General features: G+C 43.1%; 1 protein-coding gene across 1 annotated transcript in view; it reads left to right on the plus strand.

The window, feature by feature from the left end:
• Positions 1 to 17,280, plus strand: part of si:dkey-225n22.4 (collagen alpha-1(XXI) chain) — a 62,350-nt gene that overhangs the window by 25,980 nt on the left and 19,090 nt on the right. The window contains exon 17 of the mRNA XM_042714016.1: positions 11,469 to 11,522. Within this exon, the coding sequence (XP_042569950.1) occupies positions 11,469 to 11,522 (54 nt within the window). The remainder of the gene's footprint in view (positions 1 to 11,468; positions 11,523 to 17,280) is intronic.

Raw genomic sequence — 17,280 nt, forward strand, 5'->3', positions numbered from 1 at the left:
ACTGCAGAACGAAGAAAAAAAATAAAAAGTGAAAAATGTTCTTCACATGGCACCATTCAGAAATGTATATGAAAATGAATCACTAAACTTAAATAAAATGTCTGGAAAGCCGTGGAATTTTGACGAGGTCATTGATCATCTTATAGCTTTTTATTTTAATTTTTTTGGCTTATTGTTTGCAAAAGCATATCTCATGTACACTGCTGTTCAAAAGCTGTAAAAGTTTTTTTTTTTTAACGAAGTGAATATTTTTATTCGGCAGTGATAATTTAATCAAAAGTGTCAGTAAAGACATTTATAATGCTGCAAAAGATTTCTGTTTCAAATAAATGCTGTTCTTCTGAACTTTCTGTTCATCTGTGAATCCTGTTATTTTTAATTTTTAAATGTTTGCACAAAAATATTGTTGAGAAATTATGTTTTTAACATTTTTAATAATAATATTTTTTTGTTTTGAAGTTTGTTATCATTTTAGAATGATTTCTGAAGATCATGTGACACTGAAGACTGGAGTAATGATGCTGAAAATACAGCTGCACATCACAGAAATAAATTACAGTTTAACAGAGATTCACACAGAAAACAGCTGTTTGAAATGATAATAATATTTCATATTTTTTACTGCATTTTTGATCAAATAAACACAGCCTTGGTGAGCAGAAGAGACAAAACCATTTAAAAAAAATTATTACCGACCCCAAACTTTTCAGTTGGTAGTGTACACAGTTATACTTTCCAAAGCATAAAATAAACAAAGAAATAAAACGGTAAATTAAACAACTGTAGTTCTTTAATAATGTTACACAGCATGATTTAAATCATAATTTAGTGACGAGTGAAACGTTAATTTTTTAAACTGATTCAATGGTAGTAAATCCCTTATTCTGGAGACATTCAATCTTTAATGTTTTTTTATTTTTATTTTTTATAATTAATCACATAGATGAATGCTCTAAATGTGACAGTTCTAGTAATGCAAATAAAGTTTCTTGATCAGTGAGGAATATTTCTGACCAGTAAATCACCTGCGTGACTGAAGTGAGTTTGTGGAGTGTGTTTGACTCTATTCCTGCTCCGCTGGCAGAGACTTCTTCAGCACAGACATTAATCAGTCTGACTGACAGAATAAAGCTCTGATGCCAGCTGATTCAGCACCACACACGCTCCGGACATGGACTCATTTGGAGTCGGGGAATAGATGTATACCTCGATGTACCTGGCATTATAAATGATGCCTTTAGATGAAATGGAAGTGCTCAAATGGATGACAACAGTTGGATGGCCACCGAAGGGTCAAAGCACGGACATCTTGCTTAAACAAAAAGCATTCTGTTATTGAGTTCTGAAAGCATTAATGGCTCATGTTCATCTTGTAATCTTCATTCACGGCTACATCCTCAGCCAAACACATTTCAGCTGAAGAGTTTCACACAGAGCCGCTGTTTTCTGTGTGAGGCTTCAGATGAACTTCACGTTCAGGAGTAATGACGTAACGCTGGTGTTTGTTCAGTCCGCGGCTCTGAATGACACTAATGTCCAGCCTGCTGTCCGCTCCTGTAGATTTCATATGCACTCTATTGCTAAAAAATTAATCTGTCGACACATTTTCCACCGGGCTGACAAATGAACCTAAATATTAGTTCTGGTAGCACAAGCTGGAATGGCTTGGTTAGATGATGCTGAGTGACGTGGTTTTCATTGGGAATGCATCAAGCCATTTGTTTATTCTCTGTGCATTTGGCATTTGATTTTTTAAACAACAATATGGAAATTACTTTAAATGTTTGCATTTAATACCCTTTGCAACATCGATGTACACTCCATAAATGAGACTGAGAATTTGAATCATTTTTGTTAATTTTGTCTTCCAAAGCAAAATTCTAACAGCATACATTTTCTGTTTTTGAGCAGTGTATTTCAGGTGAACACGATAAAAACACACTGTTTTAGGTTTAACAGTATAATTACAGTAGATTCCATCCACAAACTTCCCAGATTAAGGGTGTTTTTCTTCTATAGTATAATAATTATGTATAATTATTTATGATGTCAGTTATTTATAACTGTTAGATTTATAATCAGTTTTAGTTTAGAGGCAGGTGAAGCTAATTTAATCTGAAAAGTACCTTTGAAATCTGACTTTGGTCAGCTTTTGACCAACATTCTCAAACAAACCTCAGAGATTTTCTTTCTGATCTTCACTCTGCTAGCCTGTTGATGTTGAAAACTATGATGAATGTTAGGCCACCACATATCAGTAAAATCAAATCTAAATAAATCATTTATTATTATTATTTTTATTTTAACCACTTCTGATTCTCCCTTCATCTCTCCTTTTACTCTCCTCTACTTCTGTTACTCCTTTTCTGATTATTTCTTAGAAATATGCAACTTGCTGTTTATTAGACCATTCAAAGAAAAACAAAAGTTTACGTACTCTACTTGAGTTTACTGCACGCTGCTATAAAGTTTAACACTCCAGGCTAACAAACACAGGACTTCTCACTTTTTTAGATTTTTAAGAATTATGCTGTGGTGTAACTCTTTAAAACAAGCTCCTAACTTTAGTAGAAGAAAAAAAAAGTCCCCAGATAACCCCAAACTGGGTCACAAAAACCTCCTGTTTTAGGATTTCAGGACTGTTAAAAGACCACAAGAGCCTCCCCAGATCCATATAAAGCTTCAGTCCCCACGAGGTCCTCTGCTACCGAGCCGCAGATAACCAGACCTCTCTGCTGACTTTCTTGTGGCCTTTGAGTTTTACTGCAGAGGTTTTACAGTTTCAGAGCGTCTCGAGTCCATTTCAGAATCAAATCACATACCGCATGTACGCAAACATGCAAACAAACACATGCGTTTATGAGTCGTGCACGTCCACAGCCCTCACACACGCTCAGACGTTATTCTGAAGGACTCGTGTCACAGCAACAAATAAATTAATTAATTAATACATGCATTCTTCTTAATCAGTACTTTTTGTTTTCTAGAATTAGTTCTGGTCCTCAGATTTGATTGGTCTGTGTTTGTGCATTAGTGGTGGGGATTTATTCACTAACTCTTACTGCAAGATACTACAGCAAACTTACAGTCTTTAAAGTTACATTTCTAGAGACTGGCTCCATTAAATGATAGACATAAGCAAATGCTTTTCTCTCACTGTTTCTGTTTTCTGTTTTCACGTTAACCCTAGAGCTCTGCAAAGAAGCATCCATCTTGTTTTCATGCATGATAAACCATTTTGCTGAAACACACTAGTCTGGATAGCTGTGTATAAACACTTGTTTAGAGAGAAGACATAAACAGGCGCATTTTACAACACTAGCACAATCACGCTTTATTAAATGCACAGAAAAGTTTAGTCTGCATTCTATGGCTTTCAGTATCAGGGATCTGCACTTTTTAAACATGCTGTAAATAATGACTGCTGAGGAAAATATGGACGTATGATGATAATATACAGCTCAAAACCAGCATGCACTCTATTTCAAAAACCACTGACCTCCCAAGTTCTGCACCTGAGCTGGATGGTTGATCTGTTTTGTACTGAATTCATTTGAGTGTCATATGGGACCAACCATATGTTTTTGCCACCAGTTTTGGCACACACATCAGTACTGTAGAGTCACAGGAATATAAGTGATGCTTGGAAAACAAGGTTTTGAAGTAGCCGACTTCTTTCGTGTTTCTGTCACATCAAACACCTGAAATTATACGTCTGAATCAATTTAGTCCAGAAACACTGTACGAATGTCAAAAGTCCCCAAAGTAAGACATTTACTTGATATTTCCTCGATAGTTACGACAAGGCTGCTTCTTATTTATTTATGCATTTATTTGATAAACAGAAACAAACAGAAGCAATTAAGGGGGGGAATAATAAATCAATATACACATTAAAAATTATAATATTAAAGTCATCTTGCCTTAGACCGCTAGCTTTGATTGAACTGAACTAGTCTTGCTCCTGCATTTTCCATCGGACATCAAGAGGCGACTTATGAATAATGTTTTTAAATAACTTTTAGTTAATGCTCTTTAATATGTTCTCCAAATAAATCAATCTTTTCAATTAAAAGTCACAGACAAGCAGAGGGCTTGAAAGGACTCTGATTTCCAAACCACTGACTGCAGCGTTGGCTGAAACCTTTAGCAAAAGCAACAAATAAACAAACAGGTTTCCTTAAAGTAGAGAAAGAGCCTTTGTCAAAGCGTGATTTTCCAATTACTGAGAGGGAAAATTAGTTTTAGGGATATGTTTGCCTTGTCTATGCTTATGGGTGGTATTTCTGGCATATACTGTCAGTATGTATTATCCTACACATAATGTTAACCGGTCCTTCTGTTGAAGAACAGAAAACATGTTTACAGGAATACATTTGTAGGCCAGAGGGTATAAAAGGAAATGTGAAGCTTGTTCTTCAGTGAAACGTTTGTTTTTTGAGTCTGTAAGTTTTCATTTTGAGGTGGGGCTATACTTTCCAAGGTGGATGAACATCTGGTTATGTGATACAGACGTGATTCCTGTGGGTGGATATACGGGAAACTGTACTAGTGCACAAGCAAAATCACATCAGTGTGAAGCTCAGCCAGTTTTACTTCATACTGTCTGCTTGTAGACTTTTCAGCAGATTTTTCAGAATAGATTTTGCTGTTGTGTATTTGTCACATTATTAGTGATTAACTACTCAAAACATCCTTTACTGCTATATTGTTTCTAAAATGGTATTTTATTGTAATTTAAAAACATTTCTGTCAATTACATTCTGTTTTATATATCTTTTATATCCTCTATAAAATGGTTATGTTTAGGTTTGGATCTTAATATCTAAGTCATAAAATTATGAATTTGCATCTATGCAAATATCTTTATGATAAAAAAGGGGTCATAAATATTTGACAATTTTTAGTTACAAATATGTTATAATGTTTATTTATTTATTTTTTAAATATGTGCAAATTGTATGCTTCAGCATCATTCAAAACAAAAATTAATATTTTGTACCTGTAAATGTTACATATTAATACATATGTAATAGTGAGACCAGACATTGCAGACACTTCAACATAGTATAGCCTTCAACATACCAGCCTCTTATATTTATTTTTGCACCAGTTATAATTACAGATTACTGGTTAATTTCTTGCACAGTACCATGATGTGAGCTCAAAAGACTTTTACCATAGTGCATGATTTATAAACTAATACATTTTGATGTTTGTATCACATAACCAGCTCCATATGTTTGTCTTTTCTAATGTAGTAAACTTGCTCTGTAGCACACCCGGTACAGAATTGAACTTGTGATGTAAAGCTAAATAACTTAAAACATTGCCAGATTCATGTTCATCTGTTTCCAATAAAAAATAATGCACTTTTAGCGCCACCCACTGGACATTTCATTTTGAAAATGTTGCAAAACATGCAATAAGGAACATGATATAATTCTGCAGAAATGTTGCACAGGCACATTTTTCCAAGAAGGCTGTGCTTGAGATACATGATACCTCAATAGCAGAAAGGCAACATTTATAGTATATACGTGCTTGCCAACATTTTGTCATCTGGACATTCTGCATGTGTTAAAACGGGGCATACATGAGTGAGACGGACTGTGCAGTGTATGTCTGAGACATCTTTTCCACAAACTGTGTGCTTTGAGTGTTTGCTCACCATAGAACATGTTTTATGTAGCCAAACACACCTACAGATGTCAGGCCAGAGTCAGAGTAGTTATTGGGTCCAGCTCCACAGGCCGCCACAATCCACATTTATGTTTTCTCTAACAGACTCGCTGCTCTTCTAATGAAAGGCTTGCTTGCTTAGATGTTTTATGTGTCCTGGAATGCCAAACTTTAAAAAAATACAAAAACACAGCAACTCGTAGTTTCTCTTTCTCCTGGCCTTTCAAAGTGCTCCACAAAGCCGAAGTGTGTTCGTGAGTGTGCTTGAAGCTTTCATGGAGGACAAACATTTGTTCTTTGCTTAAGGGCAATGACTCTTGAAGGGGACGCCTGCCTCCTCTCCACCTCTGGCTCTGATCAAAGTCTGTTCTAGTGGGACATGAAACTCTTCATCTCACAAACACTTTAGACTCCAGACAGTTATTGTCTTCTGCTGTATGTATCTCAACACTGCTGGAGTTCCAGTAGTGCCCAAATCCACAAATAAGAGGAAAAAGACATTTTCTTAAACTCTATTTTATGTCTTTTCCAGCAGAAACACCTAAATATTCTTAAGACGGTCAATTTAGACTAGATATATTCACATCGTCGTTACATATAGGGCTGGGAGTCGAGTTTGATCGTTTTAGGCACTGACCGAACTGCCTCGATATACCATCGAGTATTGAAAAATGTCTTGTCGTTCGATACCAAATTTCGATACCTAAGAGGTTAATCTCATCAAAGTCAGTGAGCCAATAAGCATACAGTAGGGCTGGGTGATAAAACGGTAATGATAATTATCACAAGATAATTTTCCTTGAGAAAAGGAAATGAAGAGTTCGTTAAATGTTGGATATAAGCAGACAAAGCCACTGGAAGGCAAGCCTGCAACCTTTAGCCAAAAAAAGCATAACGGCTAATGCTAACACTTCCACTTTGACAGGATGAACGGATGTCAATGGAGCAGAGGCTTCACTACGCTGAATAAACAGCTTATCAGTTAATGAATCGACAGCCTCTTCAACATGTTTTACACTAAACAACAGTTTTGGATTGAACTATTTTTAGAGCTAACACCAAAAGATATATATATTTTGTTAAATAAGAGAAGTCACTGAATTTTGCAACCGGTGGGATACAGATCCAGCATGAAGTGGCTCAATTCAGCCAAGAACACAAACGCCTCGGTGATTTAAACTAGTTTAAACCCAGTTGAAACAGCGCTGACATACAGAATAAACACAATGATACAATCAATCTATTCAATCCACAAATCGCCATCATTTACCACGGATTTACTGTAGTATCCTAACACTGCCTGCACCATGGTATTGTGGCAGAAATGTTTGATATATTCATATAAAATTTGATTATATATCTAAGACCAGTGGTCAGAATAATTACATTTCAACATAAAAAAAAAGAGGTTGTTACAATTTTTGATAATGAACATAAATTTACATCTGCATCCAAACACAAGCTACTACGGTCAAATGTGCATTTCTAAGAGAAGAATAAATAAATAAATACATAGATGTAAAAAAAAATATTATTATTGATATTGCAGCCTGCACTGCAAATTGTGCTGAAGATACTTATCAAAGTAAGGAACACAAACCTGTCACGACACGCACACAGACAGGTAGATCCAAAAGCAGTATGTTTATTGGGGTGATCCAAAATCAGAAAACATCCAGGCAAAGGTCAAAATCCAGGTAATCCGTCCAAAACAAGAAACATAGACAACATCCAGAAACAGGAAAAACCAGGGAACCAGGAAAAGGCAGGGTGACATTCAACAAGGACTCCGTAACAATGACAGAAACAACCAGGGTATTTATAGACAGGTGCAAACAAGGTAAGTGGTGACAGCTGACACACAATGAACAGTGCTGCACAGATAAGGCTAGTGGGAAATGTAGTTCTGAAGAAGGTGACAATCAGGGGAAGTGAGACCTCTAGTGGCCACCCAGGGAGACACAGAACAGACACCGTGACACTACCCCCCCTCTAAGGAGCAGCTTCCAGATGCTCCTCAGAACAAAATAAACACAAAACAAAGAGATCAGGAGGGAGGTGGACTGGTGGAGGCAGAACAGGGGGAGGGATGGCGGGCCAGGCCCGTGTTGGGGAACTGGGACCGGCAGCGATGGCTCCCCTGGTAGCCCAGGTGGCTCGGTCTGATCAGGGGGTCATGGTGGACCCGAAAGTTCAGGGGACCACGAGGGACCAGGCAGTTCAGGTGGCCACGGTGGACCCGAAAGTTCAGGGGACCACGAGGGGCCAGGCAGTTCAGGTGGCCACGGTGGATCAGTCCATTCTCGTTGTGCAGACGGCCAGGGAGGAATTCGCCATTTGAGTGGCCCGAACGGAACCTGCCAATCGGGGAGCCAGTAAGGAGCAGGCTGTGGCGATGGCCAGGTCACGGCATTGGGAACGGCATCGGGAACGGCCTCAGCCAAGGGCACCGCCTCAGGAACGGCCTTGGACCCGGGTATCGCCTCCGGAACCATCTCGGGCCCCGCATCGGCCTCCGGAACAGCATCGGGCACCGCCTCGGGAATGGCCTCAGGAACGGCATCGGACAAGGACGCCGCCTCGGGAACGACCTCGGCATCGGGCACCGCCTCGGGAACGGTCTCAGGAATGGCCTCAGGAACGGCATTGGACAAGGACACCGCCTCGGGAATGGCATTGGACAAGGACACCGCCTCGGGAACGGCCTCGGGCGCACGACCTCGGGCTCCGCCTCGGGAACGGCCTCGGGCTCGACCTCGGACAAGGACACCGCCTCGGGAACGGCCTCGGGCTCGGCCTCGGGCTCGGCATCGGGCACCGCCTCGGGAACGACCTCTGCATCGGGCACCGCCTCGGGAACGACCTCGGCCTGCGCATCGGCCACCGCCTCGGGAACGACCTTGGCCTGCGCATCGGGCACCGCCTTGGTCTCTGGAACCAACTCGGGCACCGCATCGGCCTCCGGAACAGCATCGGGCACCGCCTCGGCCTCCGGAACAGCATCGGGCACCGCTTCGGCATCGGGCACAGCCTCGGCATCGGGCACAGCCTCGGGCACCGCCTCGACCTGCAGAACAGCATCGGTCACTGCCTCGACCTCTGGAACGGCATCGGTCACCGCCTCGGCATCGGGCACCGCCTCGGCATCGGGAACAACATCGTGCACCGCCTCGACCTCCGGAACAGCCTCGGTCTCGGGCATTACATCGGGAACCGTCTCTGGCACCGTCTCTGGCACCGCATCGGGCACCGTCTCGGCATCGGGCACCGTCTCGGCATCGGGCACCGTCTCGGCATCGGGCACCGCCTCGGCCTCGGGCATTGCATCGGGAACTGCCTCGACCACCGCCTCGGGCACCGCCTCGGTCATTGCATCGGGGACCGCCTCGGGCACCGCCTCGGGCACCGCCTCGGCATCGGACATTGCATCGGGAACCGCCTCGGCCACCGCATCAGGCACCGCCTCGGCATCGGGCACCGCCTCGACATCGGACATTGCATCGGGAACCACCTCGGCCACTGCATCGGGCACCGCCTCGGCATCGGGAACGGCCTCGGCATCGGGGAACCGCCTCGGCATCGGACATTGCATCGGGAACCGCCTCGGCCACCGCATCAGGCACCGCCTCGGCATCGGGCACCGCCTCGACATCGGACATTGCATCGGGAACCACCTCGGCCACTGCATCGGGCACCGCCTCGGCATCGGGAACAGCATCGGGCACCGCCTCGGCATCGGACATTGCATCGGGAACCGCCTCGGCCACCGCATCAGGCACCGCCTCGGCATCGGGCACCGCCTCGACATCGGACATTGCATCGGGAACCACCTCGGCCACTGCATCGGGCACCGCCTCGGCATCGGGAACGGCCTCGGCATCGGGAACCGCCTCGGCATCGGGGACCCCCTCGGGCACCGCCTCGGCATCGGGCACCGCCTCGGCCACCGGGCACCGCCTCGGCATCGGGCACCGCCTCGGCATCGGGCACCGCCTCGGCATCGGGCACCGCCTCGGGCACCGCCTCGGCATCGGGCACCGCCTCGGCCTCGGGCACCGCCTCGGCCTCGTGCATTGCATCGGGAACCTTGGACACGTCCACCTGGACAACAGCGGCCTGCTCGGGAACGTCCTCCTGGACGGCAGCGGCCTGCTCGGGAACGTCCTCCTGGACGGCAGCGGCCTGCTCGGGAACGTCCTCCTGGACGGCAGCGGCCTGCTCGGGAACGTCCTCCGGGCTTTGAGGAACAGCTGACGCCTGTCTCCTCCTCCTGCGGCCTCTATGATGACGTGCCGGTGGCTCCTTGACGGAAGACTCAGGCGTTGAGTCAACCATCCTGTGCTGTGGTGCTGGGCTGGCGGCCATCTTGTGCTGTGGCGCTGGGCTGGCGGCCATCTTGTGCTGTGGCGCTGGGCTGGCGGCCATCTTGTGCTGTGGCGCTGGGCTGGCGGCCATCTTGTGCTGTGGCGCAGGGCTGGCGGCCATCTTGTGCTGTGGCGCCGGGCTGGCTGCCATCTTGTACTGTGGCGCTGGCTCAGCAGCCGTGACGTGAACACTCCTGGGAACCTCTAGGATCTTGTTCAACCTGGAGAAGTAATTCAAAAATGTCTCAGTGGCCATCTTGGACAGTGGCGCTGGGCTGGCGGCCGTCTGGCCTCGTGGCGTGGGGCTGGTGACCACCTTGTGCTGTGGCGCTGAGCTGGCGTCCATCTTGCCTCGTGGCGCTGGCCCTGGCAGTGGCATCATGGGCAGTGGCGCCACCATGGCGGACGTGCGCTTCTTCTCCCCTCTCCGTCCGCCATGGTGAGACAGTGGCTCTGATCCATCCCACACGAGCCCCGGATCGAAGGGGAGGCCATGGTTGAGAGCGATTCTGAGCCTCCTCTCGACCACTCACTCCTCTGCGACCTCCCCGGGTCCCACGAAAAATGACCAGGCGGGTTCCCTCAAACTCTATCCTTCTCTCCCGCTCGATGGCTGGGGGAGAAACCTCAAAAAACATCCCGCTGGATCTAGGCATGACGGAGTCCTTCTGTCACGACACGCACACAGACAGGTAGATCCAAAAGCAGTATGTTTATTGGGGTGATCCAAAATCAGAAAACATCCAGGCAAAGGTCAAAATCCAGGTAATCCGTCCAAAACAAGAAACATAGACAACATCCAGAAACACGAAAAACCAGGGAACCAGGAAAACGCAGGGTGACATTCAACAAGGACTCCGTAACAATGACAGAAACAACCAGGGTATTTATAGACAGGTGCAAACAAGGTAAGTGGTGACAGCTGAACACAATGAACAGTGATGAACAGATAAGGCTAGTGGGAAATGTAGTTCTGAAGAAGGTGACAATCAGGGGAAGTGAGACCTCTAGTGGCCACCCAGGGAGACACAGAACAGACACCGTGACAAAACCTGCTTCATGATTTTAAACAATCACTCAACAGAACATGCAGAAACTAAGAAATTAATTCTATTAAGATATTTATTTTGTCAAGGAAAAATAACTGGTGAGAAAGAAAGAAAGAAAGAGTGTAAAGAATCCAAAAAGCATGACATATTTGTCATGTTCTGATCATAAAGAGTTGTTTAAATTTCATCAAATTTCAAAAAAGTTTCATCCCTGTAAATGTTTTATCTGGAAGTGTAACACACGCTCATCTTCAGAGACAGGACGGGTTATGAACACGTAATATGAGTGGCATACGAGCAGGGAATGATTCTTAGTGCCATAATCTGAAAAAGGTAATATGTTGGTCATCCATCTGTTGTGTTTGTTTCTCAGGGAGAGAAAGGAGACGCGGGGCTGCCAGGCGCTGACGGACCACGAGGAGTTCCAGTGAGTCGCTTCTGCTCTTCTTCCTCTTTTAATAAAAGATGCATGTGTTAAATATGTGTCAGATGTATGCAAATGCATATCTACATTTACATTTACATTTACATTTAATCATTTAGCAGACGCTTTTATCCAAAGTGACTTACAAATGAGAACAGTAGAAACAATCAGATCAACGAGAGAACAACAACGGTATACAAGTGCTATGACAAGTCTCAGTTAGACTAGTACAGGACACGTAGCAAGGGTATTTATTTATTTATTTTTTTTTTTTTGAATATGATAGACAAAAAAAAAAAGAAAAAGGTAAGTACTAGTATTAGTTGGTTAAGTGCAGGCGAAAAAGATGAGTCTTTAGATGTTTTTTTGAAAATGAGTAACGACTCAGCTGTTCAAATTGAGATCGGGAGGTCATTCCACCAGCTGGGAGCAGTCCAGGAAAAGGTCCGTGAGAGTGATTTTGAACCTCTTTGGGATGGCACCACAAGGCGCCGTTCATTTGCAGAGCGCAAACTTCTGGAGGGTGCATAAGATTGAACTAGTGAGTTTAGGTATGTTGGCGCCGTGTCAGTGGTCGTTTTGTAGGCAAGCATCAGTACCTTGAATTTGATGCGAGCGGCTACTGGTAGCCAATGTAACCTGATGAGGAGAGGAGTAACATGAGCTGTTTTCGGCTCATTGAAGACAACCCTCGCTGCTGCATTCTGGATCAGTTGTAGAGGCTTGATAGTACATGCAGGAAGGCCCGCCAGGAGAGCATTGCAATAGTCCAGTCTGGAGAGAACAAGAGCTTGGGCAAGAAGTTGGGTGGCTAGCTCTGACAGGAAGGGTCTAATTTTCCTAATGTTGTATAAGGCAAATCTGCAGGACTGGGTCGTTGTAGCAATATGGTCTGTGAAGCTTAACTGATGATCCATCACAACTCCTAGGTTTCTGGCTGTCCTGGAAGGAGTTATGCTTGATGAACCCAGCTGTATAGAGAAGTTGTGATGAAACGATGGGTTAGCTGGAACCACCAGCAGTTCAGTCTTAGTAAGGTTGAGCTGAAGGTGATGGTCATTCATCCAGCTAGAAATGTCACTCAGACAGGCTGAAATGCGAGCAACTACCGTCGGGTCATCTGGTTGGAATGAGAAGTAGAGTTGAGTGTCATCAGCGTAGCAGTGATAGGAAAAGCCATGCTTCTGAATGACAGATCCTAATGACGTCATGTAGATGGAGAAGAGAAGCGGTCCAAGTACTGAGCCTTGAGGAACCCCAGTAGCAAGTTGTTGTGACTTAGAAACTTCACCCCTCCAAGACACCATGAAGGATCTATCAGAAAGGTAGGAGTTAAGCCATTGGAGTGCGGTTCCAGAGATGCCCATCTTTCTGAGGCTGAGGACAGGAGAATCTGGTGATTAACGGTGTCAAAAGCAGCAGACAGGTCCAGCAAAATGAGTACTGAGGATTTTGAAGCTGCTCTTGCCAGTCGCAGGGCTTCAGTAACCGAGAGCAGGGCAGTCTCAGTTAAGTGGCCACTTTTGAAGCCAGATTGGTTGCTGTCCAGGAGGTTGTTCTGTACAAGAAACATAGAGAGCTGGTTGAACACAGCTCGTTCGAGTGTCTTTGCAATGAATGGAAGAAGGGATACTGGTCTGTAGTTTTCTAGAAGTGCTGGATTTAGAGATGGTTTCTTCAGCAGTGGGCTTACCCGAGCCTGCTTAAATGCTGAGGGAAATGTTCCAGAGTGAAGAGAGGAGTTGATAATGTGAGTAAGTGAAGGTATGACTGAAGAAGAAATCGCTTGAAGGAGGTGAGTGGGGATCGGATCCAGTGGGCAAGTAGTAGGATGACTGGACAGGATAAGTTTGGAAATGTCCGTCTCTGAGAGTGGAGAGAAGGAGGAGAAAGAGTGAGCATTAGTCGTTGTGAAGTTATCCTCAGTCTGCGGTGTGGAGAATTGGTCACTGATGGTTCTTGTCTTATTTGTGAAGAAAACTGCAAAGTTGTCAGCTGTAAGAGTCGATGGAGGAGGAGGTGGAGGCGGATTAAGAAGAGAAGAGAAGGTTTTGAAGAGTGTCCGAGCGTCACAACAGTTGTTAATCTTGTCTTGGTAATATGATGTTTTAGCAGTGAAGACGTTTGCAGAGAAGGAAGAGAGGAGAGACTGATACACACTGAGGTCGGTAGAGTTTCTTGATTTATGCCATTTCCTCTCTGCAGCCCTGAGTTTAGAGCGATGTTCACGGAGTACATCGGACAGCCAGGGGGCAGATGGGCTGGAGCGTGCTGGTCTAGACGACAATGGGCAGAAGTTGTCCAAGCAAGAGGTTAGAGTGGAACAAAAAGTGTCCATAGCACTGTTCGTGTCCAGAGCTGAAAACTGCGAGAGTGAAGGAAGTGAGGATGAAACCACAGAGGATAGGCGAGATGGAGAGAGTGAGCTTAGGTTCCGTCGAAAGGTGACCCGCGTTGGAGTGTGTGCCGCTTCAGGAGTAAGTGCTAGGTTAGCAGTAATGAGGAAGTGGTCTGAGGTGTGCAGTGGAGCAACTAAAGAGTTGTCCACTGAGCAACAGCGCGTGTAGATGAGGTCCAGTTGGTTGCCCGATTTGTGAGTCGCTGTAGTAGAGACTCGCTTGAGATCAAATGAGGCGAGCAGAGTGTTGAAGTCAGCAGCCTGGGGTTTATCTAGGTGGATGTTGAAGTCACCAAGCAGTACCAGAGGAGTACCATCTTCAGTATAGTTTGATAGCAGCACATCCAACTCCTCCAAGAAGTTTCCCAATTGACCTGGGGGACGATAAATGACCACAAAGTGGATTTGAACAGGGGTGGGTTACAGTAACAGCATGTGATTCAAATTAACCGTTACCTGTAGGTGGTGGTTGAAGATCAAATTTCCAATCTTTCGATATAAGGAGACCAGTACCTCCACCCCTACCAGACATACGAGGGGTGTGGGAACAAGTGAAATTAGCGGAGAGGGCTGCGGGAGTGGCAGTGTCCTCAGGTTTGATCCAAGTCTCAGTCAGTGCCATGAGGCTGAGACCGGAATGAGTAGCAATAGAAGAAATGAAGTCTGCTTTGTTAACAGCGGACTGGCAGTTCCAGAGACCAACTGGAATAGAGAGCGTTGTAGTAGAGGTCAGAGGGACAGGCTTTAGATTTGTCGGGCAGATCTTCCTTCGACGTACATAGCGTGCTCTCCGAGTGTTAGTAGTGATAGTAGAGATCTGAAAGCACATAGTGACTTCAAGTGACCAAAAATAAGTATTTGAGGAAGATCTGTACAAAAATTGAAGGGGAGAAAAGCAATACTCAAGTGCCCTGTCGGTGTCCTTGCTTGATGGAGTCGCGCAGGTAGAGTCGATGGTCTTTACACTCGTCGGTCTTCACACGAGGAGGCTTCACACGAGAGCTGCCGCGGTGACACCTACCACTTATATATTTGCCTGATTACCTGTGATTGAAGTCAGCTAGTCACGCCTCTCTATTTAGCAGACCGAAACTGTCCAGTCCCGCGATAGGCAAACGCAAAACCAAACGCCACTTCACACGTATTTACCAGGGTAAGACACACAGTAATTAAAGCAAAGTTTCACTAGCAACGATGATCACGCAGTAGTCTAATGAGAAAACGAGGCAAAAACACTTACAAACTGCTGTCCTTATCTGTCGCTCGACTGTTTCTTCTATCTAAGGTGATCTCACACAGTTTAATACTACACTTAATCTAAACAAACATCCTTTGCACATGTTGACTGTCAAACTTTAGACCTCTTCATAATTAGCAGTGTCAGAAATCTGACAGTTGTCTCGCAGTGGTTTCATGAAGTAAAAACAACTACGTGAGGAAGGATATTCTGTAAATGAGAGCCCTGCACCGACGCAGTGTTTATAAATCTACGGGCGCGACGAGAGCCAGCATGTCAACATGAGGAATCTGATGTTCCCATCGCTCTCGCTCTACACCTGCCATCTGCAGCAGAGGGCTGTTTCCATGTCAAAACATCCTGTACATATGACAATAAAGAATTTTATTTTATCGAGTTCTTTACAATCTGGAGTATCCCGCTAAAATCGTTCACTTTCTGAGGCCAGGAGATGGATGTACTCACAAGAGCAATTTCTCTCACAATTTGTACTTTGTTTCACACAATTTTTAAATCTGGACTGCAATATATAAAGTCAGAAGAGTGCAATTCTAAGAAGAAAAGTCAGAATTGTGAGATTTAAACAGGTGAAAAAAAAATGTTGCAATTCAGTTATTTTTCTGCCACAGAATATAAAATTATTTAATACGGTAGTTGTGACTTTTTGTCTTACAATTCACTTGTTTTTTATTGTGAGTTTATATCTCACAATTCTGAATTTATATTTCACAATTCTTAGTTTATATCTCACAATTCTTACACAATCTCACAATAAACTTATAATTCTGTCTTTTTTTCTTGCATTTGCAAGTTTACATCTCGCAATTCTGAGTTAATATATCACATAATTTAAATCTCACATTCTGGCTTTTTCTCTAAGAATTAAAAGTTTAATATATATATATATATATATATATATATATATATATATATATATATATATATATATATATATATATATATATATATATATATATATATATATAATAGAGGTAAATTGACTTTTTCTTGCAATTGTACCATTATATCCCACGATTTTTTTTTTTTGTATTTTTTTTTGGAAAAAAATATATTTAAAAGTCACAATCATGAGATACAAACTCAGAATTAAAATAAATAAATAAATAAATAAATAAATAAAGAGTCAAAATTATTAAATTAAAAGTTGCAGTTTCATTGTTTTATTCTGTGGTTGAAACAGACTTGCATGCACATGAGCCATATCTATGATCAGAATACCATAGAGACCAGCACAGACAAGAGCCACTCATACATTTATTTACACATTACAGCCTCAAATGTGTGCAGCTGTAATGAATTTGCATTAGCTTTGTTTGCCTCGTTGATTGAGAGCACTACACAGTAACGAGAGAAAAATGGATTTCATATTTGATCTACATGTGTGTTAAATTCATACATACAGTCAAGATGAAATAACTGCATTTTCGCTGAGTCTCAGTGGAGAACAGAGACTGGTATCCGAACACAAAAATATACAAGTCTATTTTCCTTCTTAATGTGGCCCTCATACTTGATAAACAGAGGCTTTCACTCACTGTGTGTCAAACCTCCTGCGCTCACATCAGATCAGACGCCATAAAACTAGACACACACTTCTCTACAACACTTACAGTGTTGTTTAGGCCTTTTTTGCATTGTAATGTTCGTCCTGACATTTTTTGTGTTCTCAGTGGTGATTCTCTTTACTGTATTATTTGTAAAAAAAAATAAAAATAATAAATAATTAAAAAAATCCCTACATTTCAAAAGTTTGGGATCAGTAAAAAATGTCTTACAGCTGTTTGAAATCATAGTAATATTTTACACATTTTACAGTATTTTTGATCAAATAAATGTAGCTTAGGTGAACAGAAGAGACGTCTTTCAGAAACATTATTAAATCTTACTGACGTTTTAACGCTAGTGTAAACAATACAATTATTAATATTATTATTATTTGTAAAATTAGTTATAAAATTACAATTAGTTAGTGCTTAATTTTTCCATAAAAGGCCTCATTTTCATCATGCAATTTTTTTTTTTTTTTTACAATCTTCTATATCATGCAATTTTTTTTTTTTTGATTTCACCCATATGGCTGCAATGTGGTTATTTATTGTTTTTAA

This window comes from Cyprinus carpio, chromosome A24 (genome assembly GCF_018340385.1).
Source record: "Cyprinus carpio isolate SPL01 chromosome A24, ASM1834038v1, whole genome shotgun sequence".
NCBI lineage: Eukaryota > Metazoa > Chordata > Actinopteri > Cypriniformes > Cyprinidae > Cyprinus > Cyprinus carpio.